Source organism: Globicephala melas, chromosome 15 (genome assembly GCF_963455315.2).
Source record: "Globicephala melas chromosome 15, mGloMel1.2, whole genome shotgun sequence".
NCBI lineage: Eukaryota > Metazoa > Chordata > Mammalia > Artiodactyla > Delphinidae > Globicephala > Globicephala melas.
This window is the reverse complement of record NC_083328.1, coordinates 37,022,611-37,043,578: the sequence shown is the minus strand read 5'-3', so window position 1 is coordinate 37,043,578 and position 20,968 is coordinate 37,022,611. Positions and strand designations below refer to the sequence as shown.

General features: G+C 63.6%; 2 protein-coding genes across 6 annotated transcripts; one reads left to right on the top strand and one right to left on the bottom strand.

Moving 5' to 3' along the window:
- Positions 1 to 4,361: 4,361 nt before the first annotated feature.
- Positions 4,362 to 18,560, top strand: BAIAP3 (BAI1 associated protein 3). Of its 4 annotated transcripts, none has more exons than XM_030872203.2 (34): positions 4,362 to 4,493; positions 8,578 to 8,718; positions 8,973 to 9,060; positions 9,213 to 9,293; positions 9,615 to 9,722; positions 10,212 to 10,271; positions 10,403 to 10,469; positions 10,578 to 10,773; positions 11,022 to 11,066; positions 11,195 to 11,272; positions 11,384 to 11,486; positions 11,798 to 11,905; positions 11,998 to 12,093; positions 12,225 to 12,328; positions 12,568 to 12,688; positions 13,142 to 13,266; positions 13,359 to 13,449; positions 13,591 to 13,647; positions 13,755 to 13,852; positions 13,956 to 14,007; positions 14,096 to 14,226; positions 14,382 to 14,505; positions 14,584 to 14,727; positions 14,820 to 14,912; positions 15,013 to 15,204; positions 15,284 to 15,352; positions 15,450 to 15,529; positions 15,598 to 15,706; positions 16,123 to 16,194; positions 16,339 to 16,419; positions 16,504 to 16,624; positions 16,708 to 16,831; positions 16,914 to 17,119; positions 17,212 to 18,560. In XM_030872203.2, exons 2-34 carry the CDS (start codon positions 8,588 to 8,590, stop codon positions 17,313 to 17,315), a joined length of 3,459 nt encoding a protein of 1,152 aa, XP_030728063.1. In that variant the 5' UTR covers positions 4,362 to 4,493; positions 8,578 to 8,587; the 3' UTR covers positions 17,316 to 18,560. The 4 variants fall into 4 exon arrangements, 3 of the variants coding, with proteins under 3 accessions (XP_030728063.1, XP_060141376.1, XP_060141375.1); XM_060285393.2 differs by lacking the exon at positions 4,362 to 4,493 and adding an exon at positions 4,517 to 4,724; XM_060285392.1 differs by lacking the exon at positions 4,362 to 4,493 and adding an exon at positions 4,736 to 4,868.
- On the bottom strand, positions 18,347 to 20,967 carry TSR3 (TSR3 ribosome maturation factor). 2 transcript variants are annotated; one of them, XM_070043702.1, is made up of 6 exons: positions 20,765 to 20,967; positions 20,466 to 20,664; positions 19,896 to 20,089; positions 19,232 to 19,411; positions 18,995 to 19,058; positions 18,347 to 18,717 (listed from the first exon to the last, which is right to left on the bottom strand). In XM_070043702.1, exons 1-6 carry the CDS (start codon positions 20,874 to 20,876, stop codon positions 18,558 to 18,560), a joined length of 909 nt encoding a protein of 302 aa, XP_069899803.1. In that variant the 5' UTR covers positions 20,877 to 20,967; the 3' UTR covers positions 18,347 to 18,557. The 2 variants fall into 2 exon arrangements, with proteins under 2 accessions (XP_069899803.1, XP_030728078.1); XM_030872218.2 differs by having other exon boundaries at positions 20,445 to 20,664; positions 20,765 to 20,965.
- Between the last annotated feature and the right edge of the window lies 1 nt (position 20,968).

Genomic DNA, 20,968 nt, shown 5'->3' with positions numbered 1-20,968 from the left:
CTGTACCTCCCTGGCCTACTGGAGCAGGTTCCCCCCACGGGGACCTCCTTCTCACCGCCAGGGTGGACCTCCCTGGGGCACCAGGATGCCGTCCTCATGGTGCCAAGGTGCCTGTGAGCCCTTGGCTCAGACCCTGACCAGGCCCCTGGGACACTGTGTCCAGGACTGGCTCGGGCCAGGCTGTTACATGGGTGCAGAGCAAGGAACCCAGCGTTGGGGCTTCTAGGAGAACTTGACCACAGGTAGGACAAGCTGGGAGCCTATCTCCCCAGGAACCACTCTGCCTGGAGCCCAGATAGGCTCCTGGATGGGCTCTGGGTCCCTGGGGGTCCCCCCCGGCCTCCCTGGACTGTCCTGGCCGAGTCAGCACCGTGTCCTCACACCTGCCCGCCCCCATGAGGCCACCTTGCTCCCTGACCAGGCAGCCCAAAGCCCTCCTACAATACATCAGGCCCTGCCTCCAGTTTGAGCTTGCCATGGCGACGTGTTGCCAGGTTGGAGGGCCCCCGAGCACTGACTTGGGCCGGCTCCAACTGGTCTAAGTCAACTCCAGCAGGGAGGGGCCCAAGGAGTGCTGGTCCAGATCTGCCCCCAGCCGACCCTGGTGCTGAGCCTGGGGGTGTCCTGCCTCAGTGGTCAGGAGGCTCATCTGGAGGCCTCCAGACTACTGTGACCCCATCTGCAGAGGCCATGGGCCTGGCAGAGGAGCTAGAGCACTGGGTCCCATCCACCCTTAGTTCCTCAGACCCTACGGACTTTGCCACTTGCCCAAAGCCTCAGGCCTCAGTCAGGAAGCTGTTTTATCTGAGCTTTTAGAAGAAAATAATGAGGGAGCAGCAAAAGAAAGTTACAGGGCCCCAGCCTGGGTTCTTCCCTCCCAGCCTCTGCTCTTACAGGTGACCCATCCCAAGGGGTTTTTTCTTGCCTTGAGGAAGGAATCAGGGGCCCCAGAGCCAGGACAAGTGCCTCGGCCTCCTGTGTGCAGAGGGATGTGCGTGGAGGAGCCAGGCACCTGACCCATTCCCAGCTCTGCCGCCAGTCGCCTGGGCCTCACGCAGACCTGCAGAGCCCTGGCTGGGCTGCTGCTCTGTCCCCACCCCCAGCCCCACGAAAACCTCGGGCCTGAGGCCCCAGAGCACCCAGCCTGGCACAGGCTCCACCCGCACAGATGCTGGCAGCAGGACCCCCACTGGGCTTCTGGTTAAGTGCCCCAGGCAAGGGGTCACATGTGGGCCAGACCCCCTCTCAACTGGAGCCACCACTTCTGCTGGCAGAACCACCCAGGACAGCACAGGTAATGGGACAGATTCCTGCAGTCCCTCAGGGTCCTCCAGCCCAGGGCAGGCAGGGACGCTGACCCGAATTCCCGGGCTATGTGCCTGTGGGTTCCCTGTGATCCACCTCCCTTCCCGCTTTTCCTGCCATTGTCCTCCGACAGGTGCTATGGGGGTCAGAGAGCTGTGGGAGAAGCCTGACTGCTAGGAGGCTGTGCCTGCAATTCCAAGGGCTGCCACCATAGGGCGTGATTTCATGCATTATTAAAAGTGATGGCAGTGCCCTGGACTTACCAGGATGCCTCTCACCTCTGAGGCCCCTTCTCCCTGCCCGTCAGCAGCCATCAGAATGTTTGCCCAGAGCCTGGTGCTTTTCTCCTGGCCCTAAGAAGGAAAAGCCACTCACCCTGTCTTCCAGACCCTTTCCAGCTGGAAGCTCCACGAGTAAACCCACCTCCCCACAAGACCCACCGAGCCCTGATCCCCATAGGCAGGGTGTCTTGTGCCCTAACTCCTGTGCATGCCCCGAGCTGCCCCCTCACAGCCCGTCAAGCTCAGAACCGCTGTGGGGGGCCTGGGGCAAGGGGGCCAACGTAAATCCTTCAGCTCAAGGCCTGGGGCACAGGCACAGGGCAAGGGGCGTCCCTCCCTGTCCTCTACTGGCTGTGGGATCGCACAAGGATGAGCTTAAACCTCCAACCTGCGGAGGCCAAAACTAAGTCCCTGAAGGAAAGAGACCCTCCCAAGGCCACTGGAGGGTCCTGGGCAATGGTGGCTCCAGTTCCCATCCCCCGTGGACTGGAGGAGCTGCAGCTGACTCTAACCAGCACTTGCTCCGCGGTAAGGCCATCCCCTCCCCCTGCTGAGAGGTGGGCTCTGCTGCTGCTATCTCCGTTTTACTAATGAGGGAAACTGAGGCCCAAGGCAGTGGAGGAGTGTGGCAGGGCAGGAGTCTGACCCAGGAGGTTGGGGGACAATGAAGGGGTCGGCACGAACGGGACCATCATTCCCTCCCCAGGAAATGTTTGTGGAGGGAAGGACCCTGAAGATTATGCTTTCCTGGGGAAACAGAGGCCCAGAGTTGGCTTTGGGACCCAGCCTGTTGCTGTGTAGCCCTGGACAAGCCCTTTCCCCTCTCTGGGCCTCTCTGGGCGTCAGTTTCCCTACCTGCAAAAGAGAGTGGTGAGGCCTCCAGGCGCCCTCTGCCCCGACAGGCTGCGTGGTGTTAGTCTTAGCGGCTGGTGCATCTTCGTGACGTCGCTGGCCCCCAGCCCCTTAGCTCCCCTCAGAGCTTGGGATGGGGGTGTGAGTAGGGGCCCCCTCCACTGGCAGCTGCCCCTCCTAACTTCCTGTTTACAGCAGCTGCAGGCTCTCCTAGGCTCTCGTCTCTTCACCCCAAAGCCATTAGGATCACCATGGCAACCAGGCGGTGTTTGTTCCAACAGGTTGGCAGAACCTGATGCAAGACTGCAGAGGTGGGGGGCATCAGCTACAAGACCCTGGCTCAGGACCTGCCAAATCCCCAGGGAAGGACATTAGCTGCCCCCAAACCATTCCCACCCCCTGCAGAAGGAAGCCAAGGGGCAGCTGGTGGCATGGGATCCAGGCCCCTCCCCTGCTCACCTGACTCATCTGTCCCAAGCCATTGTGCATTTCCTGAGCACCCCCTCCCCCATCTGCCTGGCTGTGCTGGGTCAGGATGGAAGCAGGGCCTAGGGCCAGAACTTCCAGAAGGAGAACCCACCCTTCAGTGCTGTCTCCCACTCTGCAGGGCTGTCTTCCCCGAACAAGGTGGTTCTGTGTCTTATCCTGCACAGACAGGCACGCATGGCATGGCTGTGAGTCTGGGTCTAGAAATTGAGACAGGTGGTGGCCGCATCCTGGGGCGAGGGGAAGCACCTGGTCTCCTCTGGACTGGGGAGTGAAGAAAGCACAGGTGGGCTGCCTCCCAGCATGCAGCTCTGTTCTGGAACCCTGCTCCTCCAGACTCTGGCCCTCTCCTAAGTTCAGCTGACCCCTGGCCTCCCCAGCGCCAACTGTCTTTTGCCTCTGGGTCTGAGCTGAAGTGGGTTCCAGGTCTGTCTGTTCCCCATCTGGCCTGGAGTACCTCCATTAGAGACGAAGTCTCTGGGGTGAAAACTTATCCAAACCACAGTCTTGATCCCCAAGTAAAAGGTGCTCTGAGGGTCCAGCAGGATCCGCCAAATGCAGGGAAGGCGCTCTGAGGGTCCAGCAGGATCCGCCAAAGGCAGGGCTGGGATACAGGGACCCTGTGCGTCTCTGACAAGTTCAGAACCTCTGAGCAGCCCCCAGGGTTCTCCAAGTGTGGTGGGAGGAGCCTCAGATGATGGGGCCCCAGCCCAGACTTTGGGAATCAGCAGGTCCCGGGTGGGCCGAGCAATCTGTTTTTACAAGCTCTCCAGGTGACCACGGTGCGGTGGAGGGGCACCGAGGATGGGCTGGGAATGGCGCTAGAGGGGGTCCAGCGCATGACGGCGGTTCCAGCCAGAGGGGCAACCCAGCAAGCGACCCAGGATGGGCCATGGGGTTCGGTCACCCCAACAGGTGATCAGGATTGTTGTGGGCATCCCGGGTTGGTGCCTGCAGCACCCCCTTGCCCCGGGTGCGGACTGTCCCTTCTGAGAAAAGCGATTAGGCCCGCGGTGGAGGAGTCCCCAGACCAAGGTCCGCTCCATGTTTGTGTTTGGGACAGCTCTGGGCTGGTAGGGCGACTTCGGAGATGACTGCGCAGGCTTTCCAGAAAAGTCTGCGCTGCGGACCCGGGCATATCTTGTTCCGTTTCGGCGACTCTGGCTTCCCTGGGGCCCCCAGGAGGGGGTCCTGACGCAGAGCAGATCCTGCTCCCGCGCTGCACCCACCTGTGGGTTGACTGACAGCCCCGAACCCCGCCCCTTGGGGGAGGGGGTGCCCGGCAGAGCACGGGGGTCGCGGGGATCCTCGCCCGGCGCTCCTTGCGGCGGGGGCGCGGTGGTGGGACTCAAGGGAGGCGGGGGCGGGGCGGAAGCGAGCCCGGAGCGGCGGGGCGGGGCGGGGCGAGCAGACCCGGCCCCGCCCCCGGACCCTGCAGCCGCTGCGCCCGCGCTGTGCTGTCTGCTCTGGCAGCTGCGAGCGGTTGCGCAGCCAAAGCCTCCCCGGAGCCGGTGCCGAGCGCGGCGCTCGCAGGAGCACTGTCCCCACTTCTCAGCCACCCGGCCCACGGTGAGTGCCGCGGGCTCCCGCCCGGCCGTCGAAGCTCGGCCCGGCGCCCCACCGACGTACAGGAGAGCCGCCGGTCCAGCTCCCGCGCCGGGCTCGTCGCCACCCCGGGCCCCGGGAGGTCGAGAAGACAAGCCGTCTGCCCCGGGGAGACGGAGGCCGGCGTGCGCTTGGAGGAGCGGCCCTCGCTGTTGCGGCCCTCGGAGCGCGGAAGCAGGACCCGGCGGGAGCGGGGTGCGCACTGCGCAGGGGCGGGGTGACCAGACCTCCCTGCCGCGGGGGGCGCGGGACTCCAGGACCACCGTCTGCCGGCGGCCCCCGGGATGCGCAGGGTGACCCCGCTCCTACCCGGCGCGCCAACCCCGGGGGAAGCCGCAGGTGGGCCGGGGCCGAGGACCTCCCCGCCCTGCTCCGAGACGCTCCGCGGGGGTTTCCCAGCCAACCCTCCAGGGAGGAAGACGCCCCTAGAGCCCAGTTCCGTCCCCCTCCTGCCGATCCTGGCAGGACCCCTTGCTTTCCCCAAATCCCTCCAGACGTCTGGGTGGGTCCAAAAAAAATACACCCTCACCAGGTTTCCAAACTGCCCCAGAACCGAGCGCCCACCAACGAGAGAAGCACCCCGACAGAACTGGGGGGCCTGAGGTTCTCACGGGGAGCTTCGGGAAGAGGGGGGACGGGAGGAAGGGGCGAGAGGGGATGTCACTGAGAGAAGTGGGAGGGAGGAACGCCGCGTGAACAGGTGAGGGAAGACAGGTAAGAGGGGGCCGGCCTGGCCAAGTGGGAGGGGACCTCGGAGGATTTCATTTTAAATGCGTTCATTCTAGAAGCATCTAGCTCGCCTCAAGCTTCAGAGCTCTAGGTCCACCTACAGAGTTGGTTACAATACAGATTCCCAGGTCCCTCCCTGGGGATTAAGTGGGGATGAGACCCTAATATTTGTAATGGGCACGCCAGGTGATTTGCAGTGAGGCACTGCAGCTGTGCTGTGTGCAGGGGAGCACTGTGTGCAGAGTCAATGAGGACAGGGAGAGGTGGGAGCCGGAAATCCTACAGGAAGAGTGAGGGGGGTCAGGTGGGGGCTGGGCTGGGAAGAGAAGACCAACAGGGCAGCAGGGACAGCTAGCTGGTGGGGCCAGACATCCTGCCACCCCCTTACACATGCCCACGGCGGCATCAGTGGACCCCCGACCCCCAAGTCTCCAGGGACTGATTTCAGTAAGAAGGCCCCAGCGCCCTGAAAGTGTTTATTCACTCCAAGGGTGGCCAGCTAGCCACTGAGGACTCTGACTAGAGAGAGAGCTGGCCCTCCAGTTCAGCTCAGCTGCCCCAGACCTACCTGCTTCAGTGCCACCCCGGCTCCCCAGTGGGCTAGCAGGAGACAGCTTGGCTTTGAGCCCTGGGCTCGAGGCCTGGCTCAGGGCAGCTCACCCCAGCCCTGGGATGTGAAATGGGACAGTGACATCCACTTTGCAAATTATCATTTCCCATTCAACCCTGGGCCTTGGGCACAGCCCGGGAACACGGCGGGCCTGTCACTTTCAGCTGGGCCCGGTGCCTGTGTGGCGTTCAGCTCCTTGGCCCGCGTCACTTTGTTCGTTGGATAAATGGGAACTGGTGGCCAGGCATACGCAGGGGTATAGGCATGTCCTGCTCTGAGCTGCCGGCCAGACCTGGGACCGAGAAATGGAGAGCTCAGGAAGGAGTCCCATGGGGCCCATCAGACAGATGGGGGGGGTCCCCTGCAGCCCTGTACCCAGCTCACTATGCCCTGTACAGGCTGAGGGCCCCTGCAGCCAGTGACTGCTTCCTGGGGGTCGGCCACATGCCCACTGTCAAAGGCAGCTCTGGGGGAGGTGCTGGCTGGCTCCCAGGCTGTTGGGTGCAGTGAGGTCATCACTGCTCAGGCGGCCCAGGGTTTCCAGGGGAACAAAGGGAATTTCTGGGCTCTCAGGATGAGCCATGTCTCCTGGACCCCTGCACCCAGACGCCACTATTGCCCCATCCTGGCAATGGGCTGAGGAAGGGAGCAGGGAGGGGCCGCACAGCACAGGGGAAGGCCACCCCATCTGGATGGACCCCAAGACTCAAGCCGAGCCAAGAGCTTAGCGCTCGGACACCAGAGCTGGGGAGACCTCGACTCCATTCCGGGCCTCCTGCTGGCTCTGTGGCCTTGGGTGGGTTCCTAACCCCGGGACCTCAGTTTCCTCATCTAGGTGGGGGAGCAGAGTGGCACCCCCTCTCCAGGGCTGGTCTGAGGATTATCAGGGGAGGTGGCCTGCCTTGCCTTGAACATTTCGTTCTCACAGAGAAAGCCCCCAACCCTGCAGCTCAGGCCACTTGGCTCCTGCGTCATCTTCATCTCTGGGAATGTGAGCCCTGGAGCCCCTGTCACATGCAGACGCAGCTGGCGGTTGCCGTGGCAACAGCTAAAGCAGTGGCTGCTCCCTGGCTTTGGGGGTCTGTGGGGGGAGCAGCCTCTTCCACTCAGCTAGAGAGGAAAAGGGGGCCTGTGACGCCTAGCCCCCTCGGGACCTCACTGCCAGCTGTAGGGTGACAGCTTCGGGAAGTGCGTGCAGAGGCTGCGGAGCCCCCATCTTGGGTAGAGGCCCCCAGGGGCAGGCGCTGACAGGTATGGTGGGGGGAGCTCGTGGGGGCTGAGCCACCTGCCTTCCCTGTCCCAGCTCTCGTGTCTGGCCAGATGAGACCCTCTGAGCCCAGTGTCCCCTGGGCCCCACAGGTCCGGGGTTGGAGGATCAGGGAGCAGGACGAAGAGCTAAGAGCTGGTGGGGGTCGCAGACCAGGGATGGCAGCCTGGGCCCACCCAGAGACAGACCTGGTTTGCTCAAAAAGTCTGTTTAGGACCCACGAGGTGGCAGGCGTGCCTGGCCCTGGCTCTCCCAGCAGAGCATAAGAGTCCAGGAAGGGGCAGCGCTGGTAAACGGAGACTTGCACAAGCACAGGCCCAGCCCCTGAGCAGCGGGCGCACAGGGCAGGGGCGGGTCTCACCTGGCTCTCACATTGCTAAGTGCCTGTGAGATCAGGGCAAGTAGAGTTGGATCTGGCTGGGTCCCCATTTCCTATTTTGTCAAATGAAAATGGCAGGCTCAGGCTGATGTGCCTGGCCCTGTGGGGGCGGGGGAGTGCTCAAGAGTGGACAATGAGGGGACCCAGACAGTGGGAAGGCCCCCAGGTGGGCCGAGGGGAGCACGGTGTGTCCTGCACAAGAGGCTGGCAAGCTTGGGGCAGGGAGCCCGAGTGGTGGCACCGAGTGGCAGAGGTGGCCCGGGAAAGGGTCTTCACTTTGCCCTGATGGTTTTCAACGGGGGAACAGAAGACCACCCTGGGGATCCAGGGGGCCCAGGGCTGGAGGTTGTTGCCTGACCCAGGGGAGAGGTGGGTGCCTGGGCCAGGCCATGGGGTGGAAGAGGCAGGCTCAGGGGCCCTTGGTGGCTTAGCTATCATCTTGCCCTTCCCAGCGGGGTCTGCAGGGGACACTGAGACCCCTGGAGGACGTGTGTGGGTGTAACAGCAAAGGCTGGTCAGGCCGGGGGAACTGGAGTTGGCAGTGAGAGCCGCTTGCCCCTCAGGGGCATCCCAGGGCCTAGCCACCTGGACAGGAAGGTGTCCCCAGAGCAGGGCCTACTCCTCTTTTGGCAAGTGTGGGTTGTGGGGCCACAGCTCCCGCTCACTCTCCTGTCCGGCTCCAGTTGCCCATGTTGCCATGGCAGCTGAGCCACCATGTAGCATCCTGCCTGGAGCAGCCCAGATACCACACTGGGACGGAGAGGGATCCTCTGTGTTGAGTGAGGAATGGGCCCCGGGCATCCCCTGAAGCCAGCTCAGTACTTGTCATTCTGGTCTGGGTGGCCAGAATCTGTGGGAAGGGATAGGGCTTGGACTGAGCAAGTCTGCAGCCCTGTGAGGGGCTGGAGCCCATGACCCCAGCAGTGGGCACCTCTGAGCAACGGGGGACACCTCAGTCATTGCTCAGGGTGGCATCTGATTTGATCATTGGGGACAGTATGGCAACACCAGCGAATGAGCAAGTGGCCCGACCGGAGGTTGTGGCTGTGCTCTCTGCCCGCAGGCCACCCACCATGTCCACCTTGCTGGAGATCAAGAGCAGCGTGCTCAGGCAGGTGCAGGTGTGCCCGTCCTTCCGCCGGAGGACTGAGGAGGAGCCGGCGAGCAGCAGCACCGAAGTGCAGGAGCCCGCGGCTGGGGCCTGGTGGGTACCCCACAGCCTGCTCCGCATGGTCATGGTCACCTGCACCGGGCCCCCCTTCCTTCGCTGACCTCACACACCAGCTGCCCAGCATGGCCCCTGGGGGAAGCCCAGGAGGCTCTGAACCCAAGGCCGTGGGAGGCATCATACCTCACCCCCAGACATGCAGAGACCCTTGAGTCGTGTGGGCCGGCACGTGCCGTGAGCTGTAGCTTCGGGGAGGGTCTGCTGACCCCGAGTCTGGGCTTTCTTGGCAGGAAACCCGGAGATGGTGTGGAGTTCTTTGCCCAGATGCGCCTCATCCTGAAGAAGGGGGAAAGCAGACAGGGCCTGCCGTGCCCCGAGGTGCGGATAGCACGGGCACTGCTGCCTGGCATGGGGTGCTGGGCCAGGCCTCCCCACCTGCCCCTCTGCCCTCCACTCCCTCCCTCCCTGGAGCACTCTGCGCCCCACTGGCCCCGGGAGCCACAGAGGCCCTCACCCGGTGCCCTTCACAGGTCCTCCTGCGCAGTAGCTCCCCAGCCCCCACAGAGCCCGTGGACCCCAGCCGTGGCCTTAGAGCCCTGACCCAAGAGGAGGTAAGGGGGAAGGGGGCCTGGCCCCAGGAGGGGCTGTAAGTACCTCTGTGTGCCAGACTTAGGGTCTGGGGTGGGTGGGCCAGGCCTCCCCATGGAAGCGAACAGAGATCAAGGGTGAGGAGGGACCCCCAATGGAGGGCCTGCTAGGTGCAAAGGCACAGAGGCAGGGATTGGGCTCTGCCAGTGGGAGGAGCTGCTGGGGGCTGGGCACACAGGGTGGACTCGAGGAGCCTGAGACCCCCTGTGTCCAGAGCCCGGGGCTGAGGAGAGACAGGGACAGGGTGGCCGGGACTCAGCATGTGCTCCCCTCCCCACCTGCAGGTGGAGATGCTCTATGAGGAAGCCTTGTACACAGTCCTTTACCGCGCAGGGACCATGGGCCCCGACCAGGTGGATGACCAGGGGGCCCTACTGAGCTACCTGCAGCAGGTGAGCCCCATTGGCCCCACCCACCCTCCTGGCCTGGCCCCTCCCCATCTCTGGGGAGGACTGAGACACTTTCCCCCACGTGCTTATGTCACTATCACCTGAAGAACACACACAGATTTGCCCCATGTACACAAGACACACACACACACATGCACAGGCAGACACAAATGGGCTGATAGGCATGCCCAGAAAGATGGAGTGATGGACGGACACACAGACACATTCAAACAGAAGAACACAAAAACAGACAGATGAACACAGAGACAAATATAAACAACACAGGAAAGGACAGGTAGACAGATATAGAACATACAAAGAAAGATGGACAGACAGACACACAGAAAAAAAGTAGAAAGGACAAACCAACAGATGGACAGACACCTTTATTCCTCACTTGTGTGTGCTCCCCCAACCCCGTGAGGCCCCCAGGACAATAGCCAGCCCTGCTTCAGCGGTACCTGGGCCCTCACACCTGCCTGCCCTGTGCAGGTGTTCGGCACCAGCCCCGAGCAACATGCTGAGGCCATGGAGCGTGTGAAGAAGGCCAAGGTGAGGCTGCTGCCCACCTGGGCAGACGCTGACCAGCGCAGTGCTCGTGTGCAGGGGCTCAGGGTGGAGGGGGCACAGGGCTGGGTACACGCTGAGCCCCGAGAGGCCCTCACACCCCCACCCACCCACAGGCTCCCACATATGCCCTGAAAGTCTCCGTCATGCGTGCCAAGAACTTGCTGGCCAAAGACCCCAACGGTGAGTGGGGTTGGCTAGCTCAGCCGGGACGTTGGCTAGCTCAGGTCTGGGGGTCACGGGAGGGCCTGGAGTCAGGGGTCGGGGGCTGAGACACCTGCCATGTCCCAGGTTTCAGTGACCCGTACTGCATGTTGGGCATCCTGCCGGCCTCAGGCACCCTGAGGGAGCCGGGCCCACACAAGGAGCAGCGCTTCAGCTTCCGCAAGGGCAGCAAGCGTGGTGGCCCACTGCCGGCCAAGTGCATCCAGGTCACTGAGGTCAAGAGCAGCACCCTGAACCCTGTGTGGAAGGAGCACTTCCTCTTGTAAGGCCCCTTGTCCAGCTGGATGGCAGGGTGGTTGGGCAGGGTCTGCTGCGGTGCCAGGCTGGTCCTGGGGTTGTATGTGGCAGCTGTGCCTGTATGCGGTCTCAGTGCCTGCCCCAGGGAACTGAGGGACTGGTCCTATGCCCATTTTTCAGAGGAGGAGACTGAGGCTCAGAAATGGTCCCTGCCCCAGCTCTGGGCAGAGGATCACCTGGACCCTAAAGGGTATCTCTCTGTTCTCCTTATAGTGAGATTGAGGATGTCAGCACCGACCAGCTGCACCTGGACATCTGGTATAGGCCCCTGTGCCCTGCAGGGCAGGGGATGTGGGCGCCTCTGGTCTGGGGAGAGCGGGAGGGGGCAGTCAGGGCCAGGCTGGGCTCCAGACCAGCCAGGTACCCCCACCTCGCCCCACCCTTAGGGATCATGATGATGATGTGTCCCTGGTGGAAGCATGCAGGAAGCTGAATGAAGTCATTGGCCTAAAAGGCATGAGCAGGTATGGCAGGTGGGACCCTTGTGCTCCTGACACTCACAGCTCGGCCACGGGGGCCAGCAGGTGGTGGCTCCTCAGGGACCTCAGGTGTGACGCCCACCCTACCGCCCCCAGGTATTTCAAACAGATTGTCAAGTCTGCCCGCACAAATGGGACAGCAGGGCCCACGGAGGACCACACCGATGACTTCCTGGGGTGCCTCAACATACCCATCAGGGTGAGTGGCTGTCGGGGCGTCACTCATGGAACACCTGCTCATGGGTGCCCCGCCTTCCTGCGATACCACTGCTGGCTATGTCCTGTGATTCCCCCAACAGTCTCCCATCTTTCTGGGGCTGGGGGGGCACCATGCTGGGAGGAGTGGGGGAGGGACAGCCTCCAGGGGTCCAGGCGCCCCTAAGCGCTCCCTGTGCTGGTTACCCGTGTTCAGTGGGAAGCGGAGGCCTGTTTTCTCCCCACGGTCCTGCAGACAGTCTGTGCGGGAGGAAGAGGGAGGCAGAATCGCCAATCTGAACCCCCTTTCCCCAGGAGGTGCCCGTGGCTGGTGAGGACCGCTGGTTCAAACTGGAACCGCGCTCCAGCGCCTCCCGCGTGCAGGGGGACTGCCAGCTGGTCCTCAAGCTGATCACCACACAGGTGGGAAGCCAAGGGGGACCCCCGGCCTGCGGCCCTGCGCCCCAGCCCATGGGCTTGGGCAGGGCTGGTGACCGGCGGGCCCTGCGTTCCAGAGGGACACGAGCATGAGCCAGCGCGGGCGCTCGGGCTTCCTGTCCTACCTGCTGCTGCTCAGCCGTCTGCTGCAGTTCGAGCACCAAGCCGAGGAGGTAGCGCCGCCCTCGGGCCCCCGGGGCAGCCAAGCGCGGCGTGGGGAGGGTGAGAGGGGGAGGCCGGGGACCTGGGGGACGAGAGGGGATGGGGGTCTCCCGCCTCCACCCACACCCGGCCCGTCCCCCAGCCCAACTCGAGCAGCTGGCGCGGTGAGCTTAGCGGGCCTGCGGCCACCGTGCTCTGCCTGCACGGCGCCCAGAGCAACCTGTCGGCGCTGCAGCTGGCTGTGCTGTGAGTGGGCGAGGCCGCGACGCAAGAGGGCAGGGCCCCGACGGGGCGGAAGGGCGGTGGGAGGGGCGGAGCCTCAGCGAGCGAAACTGCAAGTACATGGGCGGGGCCGTGTCCCGAGGGGCGGGACACTGGAGGGGCGGGTCTCGGAAAGGGGCTGTGCTGTGAGTTGGAGGGGCGCCGGTTTCCTCCTGGTCCCGGCCCCAAGGCCGCTGCCCTGAGCCTGGGCTGGGGCCCCGCAGGCACTGGCAGGTCAGCAGCCGCCACCATCAGACGCGCACCCTGGACTACGGCTACCTTCTGGGGCTGCTGGAAGATATGCAGGCACACTGGGAAGAGGCGGCCTCGCTGCCCCAGGAGCAGGTGGGCTCGGCTGAAAATGCTGTTTCTGGGGGGTGTGCTGTGGAGCTGCTCGGGCTGGGGCAGGCAGGGACGGCCAGAGTCCTGCCCTGGTGGGATGCACAGCCTGCGGGTGCGGTAGGTGGTTAAAAACAAACGGACAAACTGCGGGACCTAGGAGAGGGCACGTGCTGTGCGGTCCCAGGATCGGGTGTGCGATACCTTGATGGAGTCCCGAGCAACAGAGGGAGTGGGCCAGCTCGCAGGAGGCACAGCTGGTGGTGCAAAGGCCCTGAGGGCGTCTGTGCCTCCAGGGGGAGCTGCGGAGGCAGGGGCTGGAGAGGTCATCACTGCAAGGCCAGTGGGGTTGGAGGTGGTGGTAGGGAGGGTGCTCCTCAGGGCAGAGCCTTGTAGACTGGCTGGTTCTGCCGTGGAGCGGGCACTCAGGAGTCAGTTCTTAAGGGCCCTGTCCCCCAGGAGGAGGGACTGGCAGACAGCTTCTCCGCCTTCTCTGAGTTTGGGCTTCGGTTGCTGCGCCAGCTCCGAGACTACTTCCCTGCCACCAACAGCACAGCCGTCTACCGCCTGGAGCTGCTGTTGAAGTGGGTGCAGCCGCTGGCACGAGGGGTGGGGGTGGGGTAGGGGTAGGGGACTGGGTGGGGCACCCCCAGTCAGTGGGTGACCGGTCGCCCAGGTGTCTTGGCAAGCTGCAGCTCTTCCAGCCTTCCTTTGAGATCTGCCCCTTCGAGACGGAGCTAAACATGGACATTGCTGCTGCCCTGAAGGTGTGTCTGGTAGCTTGGTCTGGGCTAACTGCTCCGGCCCTGCCCGTGCCCCTGCCCCCGCCTGGACCTGCTGTACCACACACACTTTATTGTCCTTCTTCCCTCCCACCCACCACGCTGCTTTGGCGGCTTCCCTTGCAGAGAGGGAACCGTGAATGGTTCGACAAGCTCCTGAACTCCCAGAGTCCTCGTGAGCAGGTGTGACTCAGGGGGGGCATGGGTCAGGGGGAGCAGGTGTGGCTCAGGGGAGGGGGGGCAGCATGTGGGTGCAGGCCAGAAGGTCAGTGTGCTGGGCTTCCTTGCAGCCGGGGCCACAGCGCCTTGCAGGGCTGGTCAAGCTGGCTGACACTGTCTACGAGGATCTGCAGTCCTGCTATGGCATCTATGCCAGCCTCTTCCACAGGTGGGGCCAGCGCTCTCCCTGCTGCCCCTGCATCCAGCCCCTCAAGTTCTGCCGCTGGACTGGGGAGCAGGGAGGGCAGATGTCTGAGGTGTGTCCTTTGCAGCATCATCAAGATCGACTTCTTCACCCTCACCTTTCGGCAGCTGGAGCGTCTGGTGAGGAGGTCGCCTGGGGAGAGCCCCCTGGCTGGGAAGGGACCTGGGTTTCCTGTTGTTGGCAGTCTGACTCCACCCTCCTGGGCAGGTGGCTGAAGAGGTGTGGGTGCTGACGGAGGAGCTGAGCCCGAAGATGACCCTCGAGGTGGCCTCAGGGCTTTTTGAGCTCTACCTGACCCTGGCAGACATCCAGTGCTTCTGGAGCAGCATCCCGGGCCGGTGGGTGTCCTGCCCCCCACCTGTCCTCCAGTCTGCTCTAGGAGGACTCTGTGCAAGAGACTCTCCTCGGGGCCTCCTTAGGCTAGGAACCTGGGACATGTTGGCTCAAGGTGTCTGAGTTGGGGTGAGCTCTGACTGCTGGCCTCCCGCTGCAGGGACAGCCGCTCCCTTGCCCTGGCTGGCATCCATGCCCCATTCCTGCCTGCTGTGAAGCTTTGGCTGCAGGTGCTGCGGGACCAAGCCAGGTGGAGGCTTCAGGGAGCCGTGGATGTGGACACGGTGAGTAAGCACCTAGACCTGAGGGTGCTGGGCTCATCCAGGGCAACCTCACAACCAAGGCTTCCCCCTGCTTCCTAGCTGGAGCCCATGGATTCCTCCTCCAAGCACAGCAGCTCCGCAGCCACTGCAAGCCTCTGCTTCAGCCACATCCAGGAGCTGTGGGCCCGCCTGGCATGGCCAGACCCTGCCCAGGCCCAGGGGCTGGGCACCCAGCTCAGCCAGGTGGGGACTCCCGAGAGGAGATCGGGGTCTAGAGGGGCAACAGGGCCAGGGGACATGTCCCACAACTCCTGAGCCCCCATCTTCCACCCCAGGACCTGTGTGAAGCCGCCCTCTTCTACACAGAGCTGCTGCGGAAGAAGGTGGACACTCAGCCTGGGGCAGCAGGCGAGGCAGTGAGCGAGCCAGTGAGCCGACGGGCGGGGAGGGGCCAGTTGCGGGGAGGAGGAGGCACGGTGGGGCCACCACCTGACTGCCAACCCACACATGTCCGGCACACCTCCCCAGCTCTGCGTGGTCCTCAACAACGTGGAGCTCCTGCGCAAGGCTGCTGGCCAGGCGCTACGTGGCCTGGCGTGGCCGGAGGGGGTTCCAGGGCTCGAGGGTGTGCTCCCGCGCCCCCTGCTTAGCTGCATGCAGGCCCTGGATGAGGACCTGCAGCGGGAGGCCCGAACCGTGACAGCACACCTGACCTCCAAGGTGGGCAGGGATGGTGGGGCGGGACCTGGCTGCCCCCTCCCTTTACCCCAACTTGGTGCTGAACGCCGTCCTCCCACAGATGGTGGGTGACATCAGGAAGTACGTGCAGCACATCAGCCTCTCGCCTGACTCCATCCAGAACGAGGAGGTGAGTGCCTAGCCAGGTGAGGGCTTGGGCATGGTGGGGAATGCGTGTGTGGGGTGGGGGTCCAGGCTCAGTCCCAGCCTGAGGACCCTGCCTGCAGGCCATGGCCCCGCTCCTGAAGTACCTGGACGAGAAGCTGGCTCTGCTGAACGCCTCGCTGGTGAAGGAGAACCTGAGCAGGTATGGTCCCGGGCAGGTGGAGCAGGGCTGGCCCAGTGTCCAGTCACAGATGCCGAGTGTCCCTACAGGGTGCTGGAGGCCCTCTGGGAGCTGCTGCTACAGGCTATTCTGCAGGCTCTGGGCGCAAACCGTGACGTGTCTGCTGACTTCTATGGGCGCTTCCACTTCACGCTGGAGGTAGGGCCATGTGGAAGAGCCCTTCCTGCTGCAGCTCCCAGTTCCTGGCTCCCCCCAACCCCAGGCCCAGGGCAACAAGGCTGCTGACCCTTCCCAGCTGCCCTGCTGCACCGTGCTGGGATGCCAGGCCCTCCCTGGACACCCCTCCTCTGGGAACCCACCAGGGCAGCATCTCCTTCCCCCAGCCCACCTGTGTCAGAAGCACCTGGGCCACCTGTTAAGACAGCTATCTGGCCTCAGGCACCGACATTTTCCCAAGCTTCCTGGGGGCTTCTGATGCGCCCCAGGTGTGAGTGGCTCTGCCCTGGGCTCCCGAGAGCCCGAGCTGGGTGCTGCTCAAGTCTCCATTTGTCTCCACTCTCGGTCCCCAGCACCCACCTCGCCCCTGATATCTCTCCCTTCTTGCCCCGCCGCAGGCCCTGGTCAATTTTTTCCACGCTGAGGGCCAGGGTTTGCCCCTGGAGAGCCTGAGGGATGGAAGCTACAAGGTGAAGTTTGGCCCTGGGGCCTCTGACAGAGGAAGGGGGAGGGGTGGACACCAGAGACCCAAGTTTGAGTTCATCCATGCCCCACACGTGAAATGGGGCCGTGAGGAGCTGCCGGCATCACCAGGGGCCGCCTCCTTCCTGCAGAGGCTGGAGGAGGAGCTGCGCCTGCATCAGTGCTCCACCCGGGAGTGCATCGAGCAGTACTACTTGGACAAGCTCAAGCAGGTAGTGCGGCCCAAGTGTGGGCACGAGGCCCCGCCTCCGGGAGTCCCCGGGCTCCAGCTCACCGGCCCCCTGGCTTTTCCACAGAGGTCCCTGGAGCACAACCGGTTTGGGCGCCTGAGCGTCCGCTGCCACTACGAGGCGGCCGAACAGCGGCTGGTGGTGGAGGTGCTGCACGCCGCCGACCTGCTCCCCCTGGACGCCAACGGTGCGGGGGAGGGGTGCGGCGGGGCGGGGCGAGGCGGGGCTGGCGGGGACGGCGGCGTGGTCCGCTCACAGCCGTGTCCCTAGGCCTGAGCGACCCCTTTGTGATCGTGGAGCTGGGCCCGCCGCACCTTTTCCCTCTGGTCCGCAGTCAGAGGACCCAGGTCAAGAGCCGGACGCTGCACCCCGTGTACGACGAGCTCTTCTACTTGTGAGTGTCCCTCCCTGCCCTGCCTGTCCGGAGCCAGGAGCAGGGTTCCAGGTGACCACCGCCCGCCTCCCCCCGCCCCCAGCTCCGTGCCCGCAGAGGCCTGCCGCCGCCGGGGTGCCTGCGTGCTGTTCACCGTCATGGACCACGACTGGCTGTCCACCAACGACTTCGCAGGGGAGGCAGCCCTGGGCCTGGGCAGCATTGGTGGCGTCGCGAGGCCCCAGGTGGGAGGGAGCGCGAGGGCCGGGCAGCCGGTCACCCTGCACCTGCGCCGGCCCAGAGCCCAGGGTGAGTGAGGGGCGGGGCAGGGGCAAGGCTAAGGGCGGGGCCAGCCGGGGCTGACACTGGCCCCGTCCCGTCACCCCACCACCCGCCCGCAGTGAGATCAGCGCTTAGGATGCTGGAGGGCCGCAACAACAAGGAGGCGCAGGAGTTTGTCAAGAGACTCAAGGAGCTGGAGAAGTACATGGAGGCGGACCCCTGAGGCCCTGCGGCCGCCAGCCAGGCCCTCCCCAAGTCCCCGTGTTGTTCTCTCGCCGTGGTCAGCTTTGTGCAGCCGGGCTCGTGGTGCCCCTTCCCCTGCTTCGTGGTGTGTATGCTGTGGCTGGACTCCCTGGGCTCCCTTTTGCCCTGGTCATGTCTCTCTGGTGTGTGCTGTGAACCTTCTGTGCCCAGTAAGCCCCACCCCACTGGATCAGGACGGCCGACTGGGCAAGGTCTGGCCAGCAGCTACCCCCCCCACCCCGGAGCAGAGAGAGCAGGCCTGGCCGCCAGGTGAGCTTCCCACCTTCCCTCAGGTTCCACAGCCACAGGGCAGGAGGGTGCTGGTCTTAAAGCAGGGCTCTCGTGGGGCAGCCTTGCCCCCCAGGGGACATTAGGTGCTGCCTGGAGACATTTTTGGTAGTCAGTCACAACTGGGGAGTGGGTGAAGGCTGTGCTATTAGCACCAGTGGGTAGAGACTAGGCTTGACATCCTGCCATGAACCCTCCCCCCCCAACAAAGAATGGTTCACCCCTAAATGTCACCAGTGCTACAGAGGACAGCCCTGTCCTAAAGGAAGTTCTGTCCTCGTCTCTCCAGGGCTGAGGCAAGGCCTCACTAGCTGGAGAGGCAGGAAGGTGCGTTTTGAGTCTGGACAATCCAGGCTTTGGAGGGCGAGGGTGAACATGTGCAGTGTCCCCACCCTTCTCCAGGGACCCTCCATCCCAGAGGGCATGTGGAAGGTGGTTTGCCTGAGAGCTGCACAGGTCTCCAGTCCCCACCCAGCTGACAGGCCCAGGGTCTCTGGCTGAGGATGTCATTCAAGGCTGGTCAGTGTAAGGGGCTCCATGCCAACTGGCCAGCTATCTGGCATTTCTTTTCACAAATGCATGGGTGCCCACACAAGACCTACCCTGCAGCCCCATCCCCACACCCCAGACCCCTCTAGGCAGGGTCTGCCTCACTAGAGGCTGAGGGTCCCCCCAAACCCCCAGGCCAAGCGCAGAGAAGCAGAGGCTCACACAGGGTACTCCTTGGCTTGCAGCTTCATTGGGAGGGCTCTGAGGCAGGACCCAGAGCAAGGCCGGGTTAGAAGCACAGGGAGAAAACCCAGACAGAGTCCAGTCCTGCTGGCAGCTGCAGGGGCTGAGGCCACCAGGCCTGTGTGTGTGTTCCCGCAAGTTCCACTGCCATCTCTAGATGTCCTCGTCACTCTGCCTCGGAAAATATACATGTCTGCAGCTTTCAGTCTCTCTGCCGTTTCTTGATTCCTTTCCAAATCTCTGTGGGGACCCTGGTCTCTGTCTCTTCAGGGCTGCTGCTGCTGCCTCCCCCGTCCTTGGAGTCAGGCCCAAGTTCCTCAGACTCCTCCTCGGTGTCACTGTCAGCCCTGTCTCTGGGCAGCCTGGGAGGGAGGGGTGCATTCACTGGCCAGTCTGAGTTAACATCCCTCCCCACTCATTCACCAAAGCCCCTAAGCTGAGGACAGATTCCTATTCCCTGTCCTCTCAAAACTGAAATCCCTCCATTAGGACCTCCACCTTCCCTTCTCCACACTCAGAAAGGCATCCTGGTGTTGTTTAGGACACCACCCCACCCTGCAGCAGGAGTGGCTGAGGCCAGAGGCGGAGGGGAGCCCTGGGTCTGAGCTGTCATGAAACTTGGGAAGCCCGAGGACCTACCGGGGGCCAGACACAGGCCTGTTGGGGTTTGCAAACTCTCGCCCTGAATCCACATCAAAGGGATCTGAATCGAGGAATCAAAGAGGAAAGCGACCTGTAGGTGAGCCTGGAGCAGAACCAAGCATCCCACAGCTGTGGCAGGAAGGCTCCCCCCAACCCCCAGGCTTCTCAAAGAAGGTGGTAGGCCTGAGGGTGCTGGCTCCCACCCAGGGGGCTTGTGTCTGTGCCAGGCCTCACCGATTTCCTCCTCTTCCTCGGGGTGCTCCTTGGTGTGGGCCAGGAACTCCTGCTCTGCCTGCAGCACCTCCTCTGGGCCACTGCAGGCTGCATACTTGTCCAGGAGCTGGCGGTTCAGGTCTAGGAAGCCCTTGCCCCACTTGAACTTCCGTAGCAAAATGACAGCAAGGTCTGAAAAACCTGTTGGTGCAGGAAACAGGAATTCCAAGGATGTGGACAATCCCTCTCCTGTCACCCTTGCCGCTGGTTCCTTCTGTCCCAGGAACTAAAAGTCCCGCTGACACTTTCCCACGGTCCAGAGAGCCCATGCCCACTCACGAGCCTCTGCCTCAGTAGCCCATTAAGTCCCTCTCCCCACAGGGAGTCTCACAGGGCCACCCACCTGGGCCTCCATGTGGACCATAAGGTCTCTGGGGGTGAGCTTTGGTAACAAAGGACTCTCAGGGCGGTGGTGCCCTGACAACGAGGGCCAAATACGGGTGCATGTAGGCCAGCGAAGTGTTCTGCCTCCACCTCAACCCCACGTGGCGAGGACTTAAGTGGGAGTTAGGACGAAACCTTGGCCACCTCCCCGTACATGGTCATGCTCCTCCTGGGACTTGCAGCAGAAAACACACTGCTGGGAGCACAGCCAGACTCCAGGCTGCCAGGCCCTGACACTCACCCAGGATGCAGAAGGTGGCAGCAAAGGCCTCCACGCAGGAGAGCCTGCAAGGCCGGCCATAGTTCACAGGGTTGGCAGCCACCAGGTGGGGCAGGATCCGCAAGTGACTCCCTCTCATCTTCCCAAACGGAGTCTCATCCAGTCTGGCCCAGGAGCAGTCGATGACAGCGACCCCGGACTGTGCCACCAACTGTCTGCCAGGAGCAGCGTAGGGCTTGGTTCTGGGGTCAACTTGGTGCTGGCCCCACTGGGGATTCAGCGGCATCATTTCCCCATCCCAATGACCCCCAGGGACTCTCATGGGCCAAGCTTTTGAGGCAGCTGGGAGGGAGGTGTTCCTCGACAAAGCTCATTTATTCACTCAACAAACGTTTATTGAAACCTGCGGCATCCTGAACTTTGCCCTAGGTAATCGGGGCAAACTAGACAGATCAGTGCAAATAGGTGAGCCCTGAAAAGAAGGATGCGCCAGAGTAGGGGACTCATTAAGAAAAGACCCAGGAGGCACCCCACCCTCCCCGCCTCCACACCCTGTCCTCTCCCGCCTACCTGTCTGCGGGGGACACGTACTGGGAGCCCACGGGGCTGAGCACGAGGCCGCCGAACCTGTGGCCCAGACGTAGGCAGCGCACCAGTCCCAGGCGCGCCAGCTTGCGGCCGGTGCAGCGCCGGGGGTCGCAGTGGCCCAGCTCCCACATGGCCAGAGCGCAGGGCAGGTGCGCAGGGCCCGGGGCGCCCTCGTCCTCGGCCGCCTCTGACTCCACGGACGCTACACCGGGCACAGAAGGGGACCCGGCCTCAGCCGCGGCTCCGCGACCCGACCCTGGGCCTCCGGCCCCCGCCCCCGCTCCGGATCACGCCCCACTCACCGCGTAGCGCGGCGCCCACCTCCTCCGCGAAAGCCTCCAGAGAGCGGCCCGCGGGGCGCCGAGTGCGGCCACCTTCGGCCCCCGGCCCACAGGCTGCCCTGCGGCGGCCCATGGCTAGGAGCAGGGCCCGGGAATCCCGCCCGCTCGCAACTTCTCAGGCAGCCGAGGCGCGCCTCTGCGCAGGAGCCGGACGCCACATCCGGT

Bases quoted from the DNA above. Each gene is read 5' to 3' on its own strand.
- BAIAP3 (XM_030872203.2), top strand. From the start codon at position 8,588: ATGTCCACCTTGCTGGAGATCAAGAGCAGCGTGCTCAGGCAGGTGCAG. The intron at 8,719-8,972 runs GTGGGTACCCCA...CTTTCTTGGCAG, and splicing joins GAGCCCGCGGCTGGGGCCTG to GAAACCCGGAGATGGTGTGG. The intron at 13,267-13,358 runs GTGGGTGCAGCC...CCGGTCGCCCAG, and splicing joins CGCCTGGAGCTGCTGTTGAA to GTGTCTTGGCAAGCTGCAGC.
- TSR3 (XM_030872218.2), bottom strand. From the start codon at position 20,876: ATGGGCCGCCGCAGGGCAGCCTGTGGGCCGGGGGCCGAAGGTGGCCGC. The intron at 19,059-19,231 runs GTGAGGCCTGGC...TCCTCGATTCAG, and splicing joins CGAGGAAGAGGAGGAAATCG to ATCCCTTTGATGTGGATTCA. The intron at 18,718-18,994 runs GTAGGTCCTCGG...CCTCCCTCCCAG, and splicing joins AGGCCTGTGTCTGGCCCCCG to GCTGCCCAGAGACAGGGCTG.